The sequence below is a fragment of the Agelaius phoeniceus genome, chromosome 31 (genome assembly GCF_051311805.1).
Source record: "Agelaius phoeniceus isolate bAgePho1 chromosome 31, bAgePho1.hap1, whole genome shotgun sequence".
Lineage (NCBI taxonomy): Eukaryota > Metazoa > Chordata > Aves > Passeriformes > Icteridae > Agelaius > Agelaius phoeniceus.
The window spans coordinates 1,222,630-1,241,431 of record NC_135295.1 but is presented as its reverse complement, the minus strand read 5'-3'; the positions used below and the strand labels follow the sequence as shown (position 1 = coordinate 1,241,431).

The window sequence follows — 18,802 nt, the reverse complement described above, 5'->3', positions numbered from 1 at the left end:
TTCCCAGCCTTTTCCCACTGAATTCCCAACCTATTCCCAGTGGATTTCCAGCCTTTTCCCAGTGCATTCCCACAGGATCAACCCTTTCCCACTGGATTCCAAAAGGATCAGCCCTTTCCCACTGAATTCCCAACCTTTTCCCACAGCATTCCCAACATTTTCCTACTGCATTCCCAACCTTTTCCTACTGCATTCCCAACCTTTTCCCAGTGCATTCCCAACCTTTTCCCAGTGCATTCCCAGCCTTTTCCCACTGAATTCCCAACCTATTCCCAGTGGATTTCCAGCCTATTCCCAGTGGATTTCCAGCCTTTTCCCAGTGCATTCCCACAGGATCAACCCTTTCCCACTGGATTCCCATAGGATCAGCCCTTTCCCACTGCGTTCCCAACCTTTTCCCAGTGCATTCCCAACCTTTTCCCAGTGCATTCCCAGCCTTTTCCCAGTGCATTCCCAGCCTTTTCCCAGTGCATTCCCAACCTTTTCCCAGTGCATTCCCAACCTTTTCCCACTGCGTTCCCAACCTTTTCCCAGTGCATTCCCAACCTTTTCCCACTGCATTCCCAACCTTTTCCCAGTGCGTTCCCAGCCTTTTCCCACTGAATTCCCAACCTATTCCCAGTGGATTTCCAGCCTTTTCCCAGTGCATTCCCACAGGATCAACCCTTTCCCACTGGATTCCAAAAGGATCAGCCCTTGCCCACTGCGTTCCCAACCTTTTCCCACTGCGTTCCCAACCTTTTCCCACTGCATTCCCAACCTTTTCCCAGTGCATTCCCAACCTTTTCCCAGTGGATTTCCAGCCTTTTCCCACTGGATTCCCACAGGATCAGCCCTTTCCCACTGCATTCCCAGCCTTTTCCTACTGGATTCCAGGAAGATCAGCCCTTTCCCAGTGGATTCCCAACCTTTTCCCAGTGAATTCCCACAAAATCAGCCCTTTCCCTCTGGATTCCCAACCCTTTCCCTCTGGATTCCCAACCTTTTCCCACTGAATTTCCAGCCTTCTCCCACTGAATTTCCAGCCTTTTTCCAGTGGATTCCCACAGGATCAGCCCTTTCCCAGTGGATTCCTGGAAGATCAGCCCTTTCCCACTGGATTCCCAACCTTTTCCCACGGCATTCCCAACCTTTTCCCACTGAATTTCCAGCCTTTTCCCAGTGGATTCCCACAGGATCAGCCCTTTCCCACTGCATTCCCAGCCCTTTTCCCACTGCATTCCCAACCTTTTCTCACTGAATTTCCAGCCTTTTCCTACTGGATTCCAAAAGGATCAGCCCTTTTCCCACTGGATTCCCACAAAATCAGCCCTTTCCCCCTGGATTCCAGGAAGATCAGCCCTTTCCCACTGGAAATTCTCAGGAAAAGAGGGAAAAAAAAGCAGGAAAACTCACCTCTGAGAACTGAGAGGAGGGGCTGTCATCCAGGGAATTGCTGTCAAAAAAACTGGGAAAAAGAAGGAAAGTGAGGGCAGAGGTCATTGCTAAAATCCCCCCCTTGTGATTCCCAAATCCTCTCCTGTGTTGGATGGGATAACCCCAGGAGGGGTTCAAAAAAAAAAAAAAAGGAGAAAAATAAGTAAAAAATTAAAAATCAATTAAAAAAAAGGGGTTTTACTATCAAGACACTAAAATATTTTAAAATATTAAAAAAAGTAAGAAGAAAAATTACAAAGGGAAGAAAAAAAAGACCAAAAAAGTTAAAAAAAAAAAAGAACAAACACAGAAAATAGTAAAAAGATGGGGTTTTTTTCCCTAATAATGAAAAAGGGTAAGAAAAAATCAAAAAGGGAAAAAAAAAAGACCAAAAAAGAAAAAAAAGATGCAAACACCAAAAATAATGAAGGGGATTTTTTTTCCCCCCTAAATACTAAAAAATATGAATATTTTTATTTTCTTTAGGGAAAAAAACAACTTTTTTTTTTTTTCCTTAAATACTAAAAATTTGGAGTTTCAAATGGAAATATTCTGGAAAATCTGGGAGCCTTAAATACTAAAAAGGGTAAGAAAAAAATCAAAAGGGAAAAAAAAAAGACCAAAAAAGGAAAAAAGAGGCAAACACCAAAAATAATGAAAAGGGATTTTTTTTCCCCCTAAATACTAAAAAATACAAATATTTTTATTTTCTTTAGGAAAAAAAACCAACTTTTTTTTCCCTTAAATAGAAAAAATCAAAAGGGAAAAACCCAAAACACAAAAGGCTAAAAATATCAAGAAGACCAAAATTTTTTGTTGCTGTTTTTGGGGTTTTTTGGTAAAAGATAAAAGGGGAAAAATACATCAAAAAAAGGATAAAAATGGCATTTTTATGTTGAGTCTCCTTGGTATAAATTGAATTTCCCTGGATTTTCTGGTACCTGGAATCATCAGTGACTTCCTCAATGAAGCCGGACTCACAGCGAGGGCAGGTGTATTCCTGGGAAGGCAAAAGAGTGGAAATTAAACCCAAAATCTTTGAAATTCCAAAGAAAAATCTCCCCCTTCAGGAACATTCCTGATCCTGGATGCCAAACAGCTCCAAACAACAGCAGAAAATCGGAAAAAAATCGGAAAAAAACCCGAAAATCCCTTGGAATTTGGGCAGCAGAGAGGAAAACACAACTGCAGAGGCAAGGAGCAAAATTCCTCCCAAGAAGAAAAATTTTTCCTGTTCTCATTCCCAGAATGAAGAAAAAAAACTCAAAAAAAAACCCCAAAAAAGACTCTCATGGATCTTCCCTCTCCACATGTCAGGAACTGAGAGCATCCCAGATTTTTTTATTGGAATATTCCAAATTTTCAGCCTGGATTTTGTGGGAATTCCTCCCAAATCCAAATCCTGGAGCAGACTTTTGAGTTTTGAATCAGATTTTTTTTTTGGATCAAATTTTACCATCACCAGCAGCAGGTGGGATGCTGCTGCATCCCTGGGAGCTTTGGAATATTTTTAATTTTGGAATATTTTTAATTTTGGACTATTTTTGCTCTTGGAGTCCATCTGGAAAGTCTCAGTTTGCCACCCAGGAGCTGGAGAGAGATAAAAATGGCATTTGGGATAAATAACTCTGCAGGGAGGGAAAGGGAAAGGGGAACAGATGGTGGGTGGGATCCTGCAGATTCCCTGGATTTTCCCTGGGATATTTCCAGGGATTATTCCCTAAAACTGGGATAATTCCCAGGATTTTCTGGGGGATATTTCCAGGGATTTTTCCCAGTGACTGGGATAATTCTCTGGATTTTCCCTGGGATAATTCCCTGCATTTTCCTTGGGATACTCCCAGGAATTGGGATAATTCTCTGCATTTTCCTCGGGATATTTCCAGCGATTTCCCCCAGGAACTGGGATAATTCCCTGGATTTTCCTTGGGATATTTCCAGGGATTATTCCCTAAAACTGGGATAATTCCCTGCATTTTCCTTGGGATAATTCCCTGGATTTTCCCTGGGATAATTCCTGGGATAACTTAGCAGGAATGGACAATCCCCACTCTGCCGGAGGAGCAGACGCTGCTCAGGGAGCAGGATGGGAATGGGATGAGGGTTATGGGATGACCCGCTTCCATCAGGAACAGGACATTCCTCCAGTCCTTTCCCAGATTTTGGGGGATCTCCTGTTCCATGTGGGAACAACTTCGGGCACTGGAGGTCACCCCTCCCTCAGGGGCCCAGGGAGCCATTGGGGGATCACCCCTGCCCCTACACCCGCCCGGGCAGCTCGGGGCTCTCCCCCCCGGCTCTCCCCACTCGGGGCTCCCCCTCTCCGACCCTCCCTTCCCGGGGCTCACCGGCAGCTTGGGGCTGACCTCGCCCTTGCAGCTGTGGCAAAAGAACCGGTGCTGCTGCACCGCCGCCGCCGCCTCCGCCATCTTCCCTCACAGCCGCCGCTGCCGTCACTCCTCCCAGAGCAGCGAGCGCGGGCCAGAGCGGCCCCGCACTTCCGGTCAGCTCGTCTGCTCCGCGCCCAACCTGCAAAGCGCGGCTGAGCGGGATAGAGCGGCCCCAAGGGGGCGGGAAGCGGAGTGGCGCCCCCTGCTGGGAACCTCCCATTGGGAGCCCGGCAATGCCGGGTGGCGGCAGCGGAAGTGACGTAGCCGGAAGTGGAGGCAGGACGGCGCCGTTGTCATGGCGGCGGTGATGGCGGCCTAGGCCGGGCCTGGTGGTGAGAGCGGGGAGCACACCGGGACACCGGGATGGGGTCACGGAGGGGAAAATCCCATCTGGGGGGACACGGGGACCGCGGGGACAGCGCTGATCCTCCCCCGGGAGGGGATCTGCAGCAGGGTCAGCCTCTGTCCCCTCTCTCTCCATCCATCCAGCTGTTCGTTCTTTCCTTCCTCCCGTTCCGTTCCCGGGATTCCGGAGCCGCCGCGATGACCCAGGCCGAGCTCCGGCTCTGCTCCCTCCTGCTGCGGGAGCATTTCGGGGAAATCGTGGAAAAAGTCGGGAATTCCCTGCTCCGGACGGGCCCGCGGCCGCTGCGGCTGCTGGTGGGGGACACGGGGCTGCTCCCGGATCAGGTACGGGGTGGGAGGGAGGAGGGAATTTTAAAATAATCTCATATTATTTGAAATTAACAGGAAATTATTTGAAGCTATACGAAATTAATAGGAGAGCAATGTGAAATTATATGAAGTTAATATGAATTTAAAATTAATTTGAAATTAATATGGGTTTATTCCCATTAAAAGGAACGGGGTTATTCCCACTAAAAGAATGGGGTTATTCCCATTAAAAGAGATGGGTTTATTCCTATTATTCCCATTAAAAGGGATGAGATTATTCCCATTAAAAGGGATGGGGTTATTCCCATTAAAAGGGATGGGGTTATTCCCACTAAAAGGGATGGGGTTATTCCCACTAAAAGGAATGGGATAATTCCCTTTATTCCCATTAAAAGGGATGGGGTTATTCCCACTAAATGGAATGGGATAATTCCCTTTATTCCCATTAAAATGGATGGGGTTATTCCCATTAAAAGGAATGGGTTTAGTCCCATTATTCCCATTAAAAGGGATGAGATTATTCCCATTAAAAGGGATGGGGTTATTCCCACTAAAAGGAATGGGATAATTCCCTTTATTCCCATTAAAAGGGGTGGGGTTATTCCCATTAAAAGGAATGGGTTTAGTCCCATTATTCCCATTAAAAGGGCCAGGGTAATTCCCATTATTCCCGTTAACAGGCACGGGATAATTCCCACAAAAAGAGACCAGTTTATTCCCATTAAAAGGGGAATAATGGGAATTACCCCATGGGTTAATTTCCGTTTTTCCCCTTAAAAGGGACAGAGTTACTCCCATTAAAAGAGCCAGGATAATTCCCATTATTCCCATTACCAGACGCGGGGTTATTCCCACTAAAAGCGCCCGGTTGATTTTATCCCTTTAATTCCATGATGATTTTTTTTTCTTCCTCCCACTAAAACCCGCATTCCCCGCGTGTCCCCCCAGGTGAAGAAGGCGCTGTGCGTGCTGATCCAGCACCACCTGGTGCGCTTCGAGGCGCAGCCGCGGGGCTGGGTGGAGTACGAGGCGCGGCGCGAGCGCGTCCTGCGCATCCTGCGCTACCCCCGCTACATCTACACGGCCAAGGCGCTCTACGGGGACCCCGGGGAGCTGCTGGTGGAGGAGCTGCTGCTCCACGGGCACCTGCCCATGAGCTCCGCCGTGGCCAGGGTGGCCGATCGCCTCACCGAGACCATGGAAGGTGGGAAAGAAGCTCCTTCATCCCAAAAAAATGGGATTTGGGAGTGGTGAATGGGACCAGAGATACTGGGGAGCCTCTGCTCCATGGGCATCTTCCCATGAGCTCTGCCGTGGCCAAGGTGGGTGATCACCTCACCAAGACCATGGAGGGTGGGAAGGAAGCTCCTTCATCCCAGAAAAATGGGATTTGGGAGTGGTGGATGGTCAATGGGATCAGAGATACTGTAGGGAGCTGTTGGTGGTCCACGGGCACCTTCCCTTGAGCTCTGCTGTGGCCAGGGTGGCCGATCGCTTCACTGAAACCATGGAAGGTGGGAAGGAAAGTCAAGAAAATGGGATTTGGGAGTGGTGAATGGTCAGTGGGATCAGAGGCACTGTAGGGTTGTCTTTGAGGGACCTAGGAGAGCTCTGGTGGTCCATGGGCACCTTCCCTTGAGCTCCGCAGTGGCCAGGGTGGCCGATGGCCTCACCGAGACCATGGAAGGTGGGAAGGAAGCTCCTTCATCCCAAAAAAAAAATGGGATTTGGGAGTGGTGGATGGGGTCAGAAGCACTGTAGGGTGTTCTTTGAGGGACCCAGAGGAGCTGCTGGTGGTCCATGGGCACCTGCCCATGAGCTCTGCTGTGGCCAAGGTGGGTGATCGCCTCACCGAGACCATGGAAGGTGGGAAGGAAAGTCAAGAAAATGGGATTTGGGAGTGGTGAATGGGACCAGAGATACTGGGGAGCCTCTGCTCCATGGGCTCCTTCCCATGAGCTCTGCAGTGGGCAAGCTGGGTGATCACCTCACCAAGACCATGGAGGGTGGGAAGGAAAGTCAAGAAAATGGGATTTGGGAGTGGTGAATGGTCAATGGGATCAGAGGCACTGTAGGGTGTTCTTTGAGGGACCTAGGAGAGCTCTATGAGCTCCTATGCTGGTGGAGGAGCTGACCATGGAAGGTGGGAAGGAAGCACCTTCATCCCAAAAACTGGGATTTGGGGGTGATGAATGGGACCAGAGTTACTTTAGGGTATTCTCACCACTCAGTAGTGGTGGCCATGGTATCTCTGTGCTCTCCTGAGCCTCAGGAACATCCAAGATCCAAGATCTGCTCTTGGATGTCGGGTCCGTCCGTCTGTCTGTCTGTCTGTCTCTGCCCAACACGGGCAGGGTGGTTCTTGGGTGGCACGCGTTTCAAAGGACGAGTCTGGACTCTTCAGCTTTTCCATCTTCAGATTGTTGATTGTTTCTTATCTACAAAATTTTCTGTCTGCCCAGCAGAGGTCTGACCTGCAAGGCAGCCAAGGGCACTCTGCCCACCCACGGGGCAGTCATGTCTTTTTATACTAAAATCTACGTACACAATATTTACCTTTATTTTCCAATACTTTTCACCCATGTTGGCAAGTACACCTTCACCATAAACCAATCCCCAAGTGCCAACATCACCACAGGAGATGGAGGACAAGAAGAAGAAAGAAGAAGGACGAGACACGCCCTGATCCCTCCATCTTGTCTCCATAACCCCCCTGTACCAAAAACCTTAAAGTTTATATTTCACCCTCTAAATGTGTCCCTTTCACACCCTTCACTCTAAAGTGATTCTCGTATCCTCAAACTGCTGTCACTCTTGGCAACATTCCAGGATTTCCGAGACCCCCAAGGGTTCTCCTGGCATCTCTGGACATCGGGAGCGATGTGCTGAGATCCCACACTTGGACAGCCTCATGGAGAGCATGGATGGTGGGAAGCTCCTTAAAACCCAGGGGTTAATTTGGGTTTGTGAAGGTCCCAAAGGCTCTGTGGGGTGCTCCTGGCAGTGAGGCCACCATGACCCCGTTCTCCAAAGCTTCAGGACCATCCCAGATGCGCCCACCGAGCGTCTCCTCTCTCCTAGATGGGAAAACCATGGATTACACGGAGGTGTCCAACACCTTTGTGCGCCTGGCAGACACTCACTTCATCCAGAGGTGCCCCATGGCCCCAGAAATGCCCCAAAACGCCAAAGTGCCACCAGCCCCTGCCCTGGCCATCGCTGACAAGGACATGTACGCGGTGCCTCGGTTCAGCCTCGTCGGTGAGACCCCAAAATCTTAAATTAAAAAATTTTTAATTTAATCTTGGGATTTTGGGGCGGGAAATTTGGGGTTTTTGGGTAGTTGACTGCTAGGATTAAGTAGAAGTTGTTTATTTGTGTTATTAATAAATGAAATTTTCAAATTTTCAAAAAATGATTTCAAAATTATTTTAGAATGATAGTTAAAATTTGGATTCTTGAGTTGTTTTAAAATTAAAATTGGAAATTTTAAGGTTATTTTAAAATTATAATTTAACTTTTAAAAATGATTCTTGAATTAGTTAAAAATTGTAATTGAATTGTTTAAAAATGATTTTTAAATTATTTAAAAATTATTGTTTAAATTATAATTTAATTTCTTAAAATTATTCTTAAATTATTTAAAAATTATAATGTAAAATGTTAAGGTTATTTTGAATTATAATTTAAATTTTTAAAAATATAATTAAATTATTTAAAATTGTAATTTAACTTTTAAAAAATTATTTTTAAATTATTTAAAAATTATTATTTGAATTTTAAAAATATTCCTAAATTATTTAAAATTATTGTTTAAATTTTAAAATTATTCCTAAATTACTTAAAAATATAATATAAATTTTAAAATTATTCCTAACTTATTTAAAAATCTTAATCTAAATTTTAAAAAATTATTTAAATATATTTTAAAATGATCATTTAAATTTTAAAAAATTATTCCTAAATTATTTTGAAACGATGATTGAATTTGAAAAATTACTTGAAAATTATTTTTATATATAACCAATTTCTATAATTTTGGGGGGTTTACAGGCAGAGGGAAGAGGAGACACTCGTGTGACGAGGAAGAGGAGGGAGAGCACAAAGCCAAAAGGCAGAAGCAGGAGGGAGGAAGCTCAGAGGTACTGGCAAGGCTGGGATCCACATTCCCAAACATCTTCTGAGGAAACCTGGGAATTTTTTTTTGGCTCTTCTTCCTCATTTTTTGTGGCTCTTCTTCCTCACTTTTCTTACATCCCTCACTTTTGTGCCTCTTTTTCCTCATTTTTGTGGCTTTTCTTTCTCATTTTTGGTGGCTTTTCCCTCATTTTTTCAGGCTCTTTTTCCTCGTTTTTCTGGCTTCCATCCCTCAATTTTGTGTCTGCTGTTCCTTAGCTTCCTGCCCCATTTCCCCCTGTTCTCCTGCCCCATTTCCCTCTCTTTTCCCCCTATTTTCCTGCCCCATTTCCCCCTGTTCTCCTGCCCCATTTCCCCTCATTTTCCTGCCCCATTTCCCTGTTCTCCTGCCCCATTTCCCCCTATTTTCCTGCCCCATTTCCCCCTGTTCTCCTGCCCCATTTCCCTCTCTTTTCCTGCCCCATTTCCCCCTGTTCTCCTGCCCCATTTCCCTCTCTTTTCCTACCCCCTTTCCCTCTATTTTCCCTCTCTTTTCCTGCCCCATTTCCCCGTTCTCCTGCCCCATTTCCCCCTGTTTTCCTGCCCCATTTCCCCTCATTTTCCTGCCCCATTTCCCCCTGTTCTCCTGCCCCATTTCCCTCTTTTCCTGCCCCATTTCCCCCTGTTCTCCTGCCCCATTTCCCTCTCTTTTCCTGCCCCATTTCCCCCTATTTTCCTGCCCCATTTCCCTGTTCTCCTGCCCCATTTCCCTCTCTTTTCCTGCCCCATTTCCCCCTGTTCTCCTGCCCCATTTCCCCCTGTTCTCTTGCCCCATTTCCCCTCATTTTCCTGCCCCATTTCCCCCTGTTCTCCTGCCCCATTTCCCCTCATTTTCCTGCCCCATTTCCCCCTATTTTCCTGACCCATGTCCCCCTATTCTCCTGCCCCATTTCCTCTCATTTTCCTGCCCATTTCCCCTCGTTTTCCTGCCCCATTTCCCCCTGTTTTCCTGCCCCATTTCCCCCTGTTCTCTTGCCCCATTTCCCTCTCTTTTCCTGCCCCATTTCCCCTCATTTTCCTGCCCCATTTCCCTCTCTTTTCCTGCCCCATTTCCCCCTATTTTCCTGCCCCATTTCCCTCTCTTTTCCTGCCCCATTTCCCCCTATTTTCCTGCCCCATTTCCCCCTATTTTCCTGACCCATGTCCCCCTATTCTCCTGCCCCATTTCCCCTCATTTTCCTGCCCCATTTCCCTCTCTTTTCCTGCCCCATTTCCCTCTCTTTTCCTGCCCCATTTCCCCCTATTTTCCTGCCCCATTTCCCCCTATTTTCCTGCCCCATTTCCCCTCATTTTTTGTCCTTTTTCCCCCCAGGCTCCCCCAGATGATGGCATTTACTGGCAGGTCAACCTGGAGCGTTTCCATCAGCATTTCCGTGACCAGGCTCTGGTCAGTGCCGTGGCCAGCCGGATGGACCAGGTCTGTGCTCCACCCTGGAACTCTTCCCTCCCTAATTCCAGCTTTTCCCTCCCTAATTCCAGCTTTTCCCACTCTATTCCCAGTTTTTCCCACTCTATTCCCAGTTTTCCCACTCTGGATCTCAGCTTTTCCCACTCTGGATCTCAGCTTTTCCTGCTTTAATTCCTGCTGTTCCCACTCATTTCCCCACTCTAATTTCTGCTTTCCCCACTAATTCCAGCTTTTCCCCCTCTAATTCCAGCTTTTCCCACTCCTTTCCCACTCCCTAATTCCTACTTTTCCCACTCCCTAATTCCAGCTTTTCCCCTCTCTAACTCCCCCTTTTCCCAGCACAGACCAGCAGCGAGGTGGTGAGGAACTTCCCCCTCTTAATTCCAGCTTTTCCCTCCCTAATCCCAGCTTTTCCCCCTCTCCAATTCCAGCCTTTCCCACTCCTTTTCCCCCTCTAATTCCAGCTTTTCCCACTCCAATTCCAGCTTTTCCCTCCCTAATTCCCCTTTTCCCAGCACAGACCAGCAGTGAGGTGGTGAGGACGATGCTGCGCATGAGCGAGGTCACCACGGCCTCGGGGGCCTCCCACACCCAGCCCCTGTCCTCCAACGAGGTGGGTCCTGCCAGAGCCCTGGAATCCTCTTGGAACCCTAAATTCTGAAAAATTCAGATTTTTCTGTGTTGGAAGGGACATTGGTTTGCTTTTCAGAACAGTATTAATGTAATTATTAATATAAATACATTATATAATATAATATAATATAATATAATATAATATAATATAATATAATATAATATAATATAATATAATATAATATAATATAATATAATATAATATAATATAATATAATATAATATAATATAATGTTATGTTATGTGATGTTATGTTATGTTATATGATGTTATATTATATTATATTATATTATATTATATTATATTATATTATATTATATTATATTATATATCATGCTATGTATAATACATTATAATATACATGCATATATTATAATATACAATTATTATATATAATAATATAGACTGTATTTATATATAGAAAATAATATATAAATATATATGGCATTTTATATATATTATATATTATATATTATATATTATATATTATATATTATATAATTTTCAATATATAATATATTATTATAATATACTATATATATATGTTTTTGTTTTCCTAAATAATCTATAATATATTATTTATACTATACTAATCTAATAAATATATTAATACATTATACTATAATAATATCTTATGATATATTATTATATACTAGATAATTTCAGATATTATCTTATTATTCTATTCTATTTTATTCTGTGATATTCTATGATATATTCTTTTCTATTACATATCTTATAATGTGTCATATATTATAATATATAGTAGCATATATTATATATTTATATTAAGAATAAAGATATATTATCTATAATTTTAAGATATTTATTATGTATATTACATAGTTTATAAAAACTTTTCATATTATATAATGCTATATAATATATACTATATATTATATACTATATACTATATAATATATAAAATTCAATAAACATCTCTCATCTCTACACATTTAATCCCAATCCTAACCAAACCAGAAAAAAAATTAAAAGTGCAATAGTAACCCTTGGAATCCCTTGACATTCCCTGTTTTTTTCTGATATTTTTCAGATTTTCAGGTCTCTCCCAGCTGGGTACAACATTGGCAAGCAGGTGCTGGACCAGTACCTGGCACTCCTGGCTGATGATCCGGTGAGCCTGGGGCTTTAATTCCATTTTTCCTCCTTTGTTCCTCTGTCTGAGGCTAAAACATTTTTTACTGAGGGTTAAAGGAAGGTTTTTAACAGATAGTTGAAGATTTTTAATGTTATTGAACAGATGTCAAAGATATTGGAATTATTTATCAGGTATTAAATAGAATTCTGTGTTTTGTTTTACTGGCATTGAATTTACCAGGTGCTGAAGATTTCTAAATAAATAAAATTTATTTATTATTAATTTATATTATAATATAAATAGAAATTATTTATATATTTTATATATGTTAATTATTTATATAATATAATATATATGATAGGTATTAATTATTTATATAATATAATATAGAAAAATACATTTATTTATTAATTATCAGGTATTAAATATTCAGCATACTATTTTACTGAATTTAACAGATATTGTAATTATTTATCAGGTATTAAATAAAATTCTGTTTTCTGTTTTACTGGCATTGAAGCTATTTAACAGGTGCTGAAGATTTTTAAGAATACTTGACTTATTTAACTTATATAAAGTTTTAAGTTATAATTGTAATTTTAAGTTATAAAGTTAAAAGTTGTAATTATAAGTTAAAGATTTTTTTTTCCCTGAAATCTTCTCACTTTCCCTACTCCAAATTTGAAGTAAAAATCCCAATTTTCTCCCTGCAGTTGGAGTTTGTGGGGAAGTCGGGGGACAGTGGAGGGGGCACTTACACTGTCAGTATCCTTTGGGGTGATTTTGGGGGATTTTCAGGGGATTTTGGGGAGGTTTGGGCAGATTTGGGGTATTTTTGGATGATTTTCAGGGGATTTTTTGGTGATTTGGGGGATTTTTGGGTGATTTTCAGGGGATTTCGGGAGTGATTTTGGGGGCTATTTTGTGGAGAATTTGGAGGATTTTGGGAGGATTTGAGGGGAATTTTGGGAGGAATTTTGGGGTAGGGATTTTGGGCAGATTTGGGGTGACTTTGGTTGATTTTTGAGTGATTTTGGGGGGATTTTTGTGCAATTCTTGACCCAAACCCCTCCAGACCTGCACAAGGCCCTGGTGTCCCTGGCCATGTCAGATCTGGGCAGATTTGAGGGATTTTTGGGGTGATTTTTGTGTGATTTTTCAGGGGATTTTGGGAGTGATTTTGGGAGTGATTTTGGGGTGATTTTGGGCAGATTTGAGGACGATTTTGGGAGTGATTTTGGGCAGATTTGGGTGCATTTTTTCTGCAATTCTTGACCTCAACCCTTCCAGACCTGCACAAGGCCCTGGTGTCCCTGGCCATGTCAGATCTGGGCAGATTTGAGGGATTTTTGGGGTGATTTTTCAGGGGATTTTGGGAGTGATTTTCAAGGGATTTTGGGGTGATTTTGGGCAGATTTGGGGGCATTTTTTGTGCGATTCTCCTTGACCCCAACCCCTCCAGACCTGCACAAGGCCCTGGTGTCCCTGGCCACGGCCACGCTGGAGTCCATCGTGGAGGAGAGGTGACAAAGGGCACCTGGAGCCCCCTCCTGGGCTGTCCCCAGCCCCTTCCCCACATCCCTCCCTCACTCCCACCCCTCCTGGGCAGGTTTGGCTCTCGCTGTGCCAGGATTTTCCGGCTGCTCCTGCGCAAGAAGCACCTGGAGCAGAAGCAGGTGGAGGATTTTGCCATGATCCCAGCCAAGGAAGCCAAGGACATGCTCTACAGGATGCTCTCAGAGAACCTGGTGGCCTTGCAGGTGAGGGATTGTCCAGGTGTGACACCTGCCCATGGTTTGGGTATTTCTGGGCACTTCCAAGTGATCCCACCTGGAATTTGGGTCCTGGTTGCTGAGAATTTGAGATTTTCTGTGCTGACAGGCACTGAGCCCCAAGAGAACACTGCCTGTGACCTGAGGTGCTGGAGAAATCTTCCAGAATTGAATGATGAAACTGGGATTGTGGGTGTGCAGTTGGAAAAGAAGGGTGGAATATCAAAGGCTGGATTAGAATACAGTAAAATACATAAAACAAGGTGGAGGTTTTGGGTGGAGGTTGGTCCTTCTTCACCTTCTCCTTCTTCTTCTCCTTCTTCACCTTCTTTTTCACCTGCTTCACCTTCTTCTCCTCCTTCTTCTCCTCCTTCTTTTTCTCCTTCTTCTTCACCTTTTTCTCTTTCTTCTTCACCTTCTCCTCCTTTTCTCCTCCTTCTCCTTTTCTCCTTCTTCTCCTTCTTCTCCTCCTTCTCCTTCTTCTCCTTCTTTTTCTCCTTCTTCTCCTTCTCCTCCTTCTTTTGCTCCTTCTTCTTCACCTTCTTCTCCTTCTTCTTCACCTTCTCCTCCTTCTCCTTCTTCTCCTCCTCCTTCTCCTCCTTCTTCTCCTTCTTCTTCTTCTTCTCCTCCTCGGATTTGGGTGGTTTTGTGTAATTGGATAAAAAAGTCCACATTGCAGGCCATGGGTGGTTGCTTATTGGATTAAAAGTAAAAATAATTCAGGTGTCATTTCTTAATTGGGCAGTTTATCCTTTAAAGGCCTTGCAGAGAGAGGGAGAGAGATAGATCTCCATTTTTAATTTGTTCAAGTGCTGTAGAACTCAGGGTTTGTCAGACTATAACAGAGCTAAAAATTAATTCATTATCTGAGTCCAAACAAGAAATTCCACCTCCCACATTGAATCCCAAGCCTGGCAAAGAGGAGCAAAGACCCCACAGGGAATCCTGAGGGGGAGGGAACACAGGGACCCCTCTGGGGAAGGGGATGCCCCCACTTTGTCCCCAGCATCCCTCTGCCCTTCCCCAGGAGATCCCCAAGACTCCGGACCACGCTCCCTCCCGCACCTTCTACCTGTACACGGTGAACCTGATGGCTGCTGCTCGGATGCTGCTCCACAGATGCTACAAGGTGAATGAATCCCCAGGACCTGCTGGGCCCCAGGGACCACAGATCCTGGTCTGCCCATGCAGGAATTGCCAGGGAATCCAGGCCCTGATCCAGGGAACTGCGGCAGCCCCCATGTCCAGGGGTCACAGCTCCCTCCTGCCTTGTGGTGCCACAGGGGTGGCAGCAGCTCCATCCTCCCTTTGTCCCCTGTTGGGTTTTTGGGAGTGGAGGGGCCCCCTTGGTAAATAATTTTTATATATTATCTATATTATATATTAGTTTATATTATATACGTTATATATTACATATTGCATATTATATAATATATATAAAATATTATATATATAATATATATATTATTATCTATATACTATATTATATATAGTATATATTTTTATATATAATATACTACATTATATAATATGTAGTATATAATATATAAAATATATACTATATATCATATACTATACATCATATGCTATATATTACATATTATATATATTATATATTATGTATTATATATATTATATATTATATATATATTATATTGTATTATATTATAGATGTTCTTTGTTTTCCTAAATAATATTTAATAGAAAAATATATTATTTATAATATATTAATATCTATTATTAGCACACCTGGACTCGGGGCTCACCTGGTTCCTGGAGCTCCTTCCTTATTCCAGGGTCCAGGTGTCACAGCCTCCTCCTTCCTGGTGCCACAAGGGTGGCAGTGACTGTCCCCATGTCCCCTGTTGGGATTTTGGGAGTGTAGGGTCCCGTGGTGTCCCCCAGTGCACCTGGGCTGGGGGCTCACCTGGTTCCTGTCCCTCTCTGAGCTCCAGGGTCCAGGTGTCACAGCCCCCTCCTTCCTGGTGCCACAGGGTGGCACTGACTGTCCCCGTGTCCATGTCCCCTGTTGGGATTTTGGGAGTGTAGGGTCCCTTGGTGCCCCCCCAGTGCACCTGGGCTGGGGGCTCACCTGGTTCCTGTCCCTCTGGAGCTCCAGGGTCCAGGTGTCACAGCCCCCTCCTTCCTGGTGCCACAGGGGTGGCACTGACTGTCCCCGTGTCCCCCCACGGGGTTCCCCAGTGCTCCCCATCACACCCACGCTGGTTTCTCACCTGTTCCTTCCCCAGAGCGTGGCCAACCTGATGGAGCGCAGGCAGCACGAGATGCGGGAGAACAAGTGAGCTCCGCGGCGGGGGCGGCCGGGCAGGGCGGGCGCGCGGCCGCCGCTGCCACCTCCACGTGTCCCTGTCCCCTCCTAGGAGGCTCCTGGAGAAGTCCCAGCGCGTGGAGGCCATCCTGGCCTCCATGCAGGCCACGGGGGCCGAGGCAGCGCAGCTGCACGAGGTGGAGGAGATGATCACAGGGCCCGAGAGGCAGCAGCTGGAGAACCTGAAGCGCAACGTCAACAAGTGAGGGGGTGACTGTGGTCACTGGCTCTGAGCAGGAGGGAAGGGATGGGGTTGGACTCTGTGGGTCAGGAGGCTTGATCTATTATTTTGTTATAGTTATTTTATATGTATATATATTATTTTATTAAAGAATAGATGTTATTATTTATATAATATATAAATATATTTTATATATAAACAAATATGTAAGTATAATAATATTATAATGAAGTATAGTAATATTCTATAATAATAATAAAAATATTATATTTATTTAATAAATATATAATATATATTATTCTAATATTAATGTAATATAATATAATACAATATAGTATAATACAATATAATACAATATAATATAATATAATATAATATAATATAATATAATATAATATAATATAATATATATTATATATTACAAAATCTATTTATTTAATAACTATATAATATATGATATGATTAATAGATAGGCAAAACTATTAATATATAAATATATATAAAGATATAATATATAATAAGATATAATAATAAATATAAATATATATTTATATATTAGATATAAATATATATTTATATCTAGATATAAATATATATTTATATCTATTACTTAAAGTAATATTTACTATATAGTATATATTATATAGTATATATTATATATTATATATTATATATTATATATTATATATTATATATTATATTAAAACTATACTAAAAGAATAGAAGAAAGGATTTCATCAGAAGCCTGGCTAGGAATAGAAAAAAAAAAGGAATGAAAAACCAAAGGCTTATAAATATTTATATATCAGACAGAGAGTCCGAGCCAGCTGGGCTGTGATTGGCCATTAATCAGAAACAACCACATGAGCCCAATCCCAGCCCCACCTGTTGCATCCCACAGCAGCAGATAACCAATGCTTACATTTTGTTCCTGAGCCTTCTCAGCTTCTCAGGAGGAAAAATCTTAAGGAAAGGAAAAGATAAAAGATAAAAGATAAAAAAAGATAAAAGATAAAAGATAAAAGATAAGAGATGTGTGTGGCAGGGGGCATGGGAATGGGTGGGGATGGGATTTGGGGCCCTGCCCATCGCTGTCTGTCCCCCAGGATCGACGCCAGTGAGAACCAGGTGGACGAGACCATCTTCGTGCTGGAGTCGTTCATCGAGAGCACCACGAGGAGGCCCTGAGGGGGCAGGACAAGGACAGGGACAGGGACAGGGACAGGAGCACTGAGGCTGTGAGTGGGGACAGGGAGCAGAGGCCTCTGCCCACAGTGCTTGTGCTGCTGAGGAGAATAAAGGAACATTGATTTGCCAACGCACCCGTGGGTCAGGCTCCTGGGGGCGGATTGCAGGAGCCACCTGGCACTGCCAAACCAGCCCTGCAGCTGCTGGCAGGGGTTTGGGGTGTCCCAAAATTAGGGTCACTGCCTGTTGGGAGGGTTCAGGGGCTGCCCCAAAATTTGGGTTGCTGTGTTGTGCTGCTGGAAGGGTTTTTTGGGGTTGTCCCACCATTAGGGTCACTGCCTTGTGCTGCTGTTGGGGAAAGCTGGTGTCCCTGGGGTGATGTTTAGGGTGAGCTTAGGGCTGGGGTGAGGGCTGCTGCACCTGGGTCTGACCCTCAGGGGACACACAGGACACGGGGACACACAGGGACACACAGGACATGGGGACAGACAGGGACACACAGGACACGGGGACAGACAGCACATGGGGACAGACAGGGACACACAGGACATGGGGACACACGGGACACGGGGACAGACAGGACATGGGGACAGACAGGGACACACAGGACATGGAGACAGACAGGACATGGGGACAGACAGGGACACACAGGACATGGGGACAGACAGGACATGGAGACAGACAGGGACACACAGGACATGGGGACACACAGGACATGGGGACAGACAGGGACACACAGGACACGGGGACAGACAGGACATGGGGACAGACAGGGACAGGCAGGACATGGGGACAGGCAGGACATGGAGACAGACCAGGACACACAGGACACAGGGACAGACAGGACATGGGGACACACAGGACATGGGGACAGACAGGGACTCACAGGACACAGGGACAGACAGGACATGGGGACTCACAGGACACAGGGACAGACAGGACATGGGGACACACAGGACATGGGGACAGACAGGGACACACAGGACACGGGGACAGACAGGGACACACAGGGCATGGGGACAGACAGACACACATGACACGGGGACAGACAGGGACACAGACACAGGACACAGGGACACAGGACATGGACACAGAGGATTCAGGACCCATGGGGACACACACAAAAGGACATGGGGGACATACAGAGGATGCATGGGGACAGACAGACACAGGGACATGGGGACAGACAGGCATGGGGACACAGGATATGGACACAGAGGACACATGGGGACACAGAACTGTTCTTGTGCTCCTGCCTGCCGTGAGTGACCGAGGGTGACGCTGGCATCACCTGCGTGTCCTGGCAGCTTTCACCTGGGAGCAGCCCTTAAATGCATGGAATTTTGGAGCTGGAATCCAGATTTGGGCCGGGTTTAGGGTTTGGGCCGGGTTTAGGGTTTGGGCCAGGCTTAGGGTGATGTGTTCTGGAAGAAACCCGTGGCACCACACTCAAGGTTTTTTGCCAAAATTCCCACGACGTCACGCATAGAAACATAACTTGTACCTGTAGATTAAACAGCTGAAAGCTTGAAAAA

General features: G+C 44.5%; 2 protein-coding genes across 2 annotated transcripts in view; one reads left to right on the top strand and one right to left on the bottom strand.

The window, feature by feature from the left end:
- The window catches only part of RNF115 (ring finger protein 115), an 18,818-nt gene extending 14,715 nt beyond the window's left edge, over positions 1-4,103 (bottom strand). The window contains 5 exon segments of the mRNA XM_054651215.2: positions 1,396-1,447; positions 2,358-2,416; positions 3,765-3,853; positions 3,856-4,016; positions 4,018-4,103. Coding sequence (XP_054507190.1) covers positions 1,396-1,447; positions 2,358-2,416; positions 3,765-3,853; positions 3,856-4,016; positions 4,018-4,103 — 447 coding nt within the window.
- POLR3C (RNA polymerase III subunit C) lies at positions 4,035-18,802 on the top strand. The gene is made up of 15 exons (XM_054651214.2): positions 4,035-4,138; positions 4,296-4,496; positions 5,430-5,685; positions 7,563-7,742; positions 8,535-8,623; positions 9,970-10,074; positions 10,586-10,678; positions 11,753-11,833; positions 12,511-12,562; positions 13,260-13,320; positions 13,407-13,557; positions 14,597-14,698; positions 15,819-15,868; positions 15,951-16,100; positions 17,186-18,802. Exons 2-15 carry the CDS (start codon positions 4,350-4,352, stop codon positions 17,265-17,267), a joined length of 1,599 nt encoding a protein of 532 aa, XP_054507189.1. The 5' UTR covers positions 4,035-4,138; positions 4,296-4,349; the 3' UTR covers positions 17,268-18,802.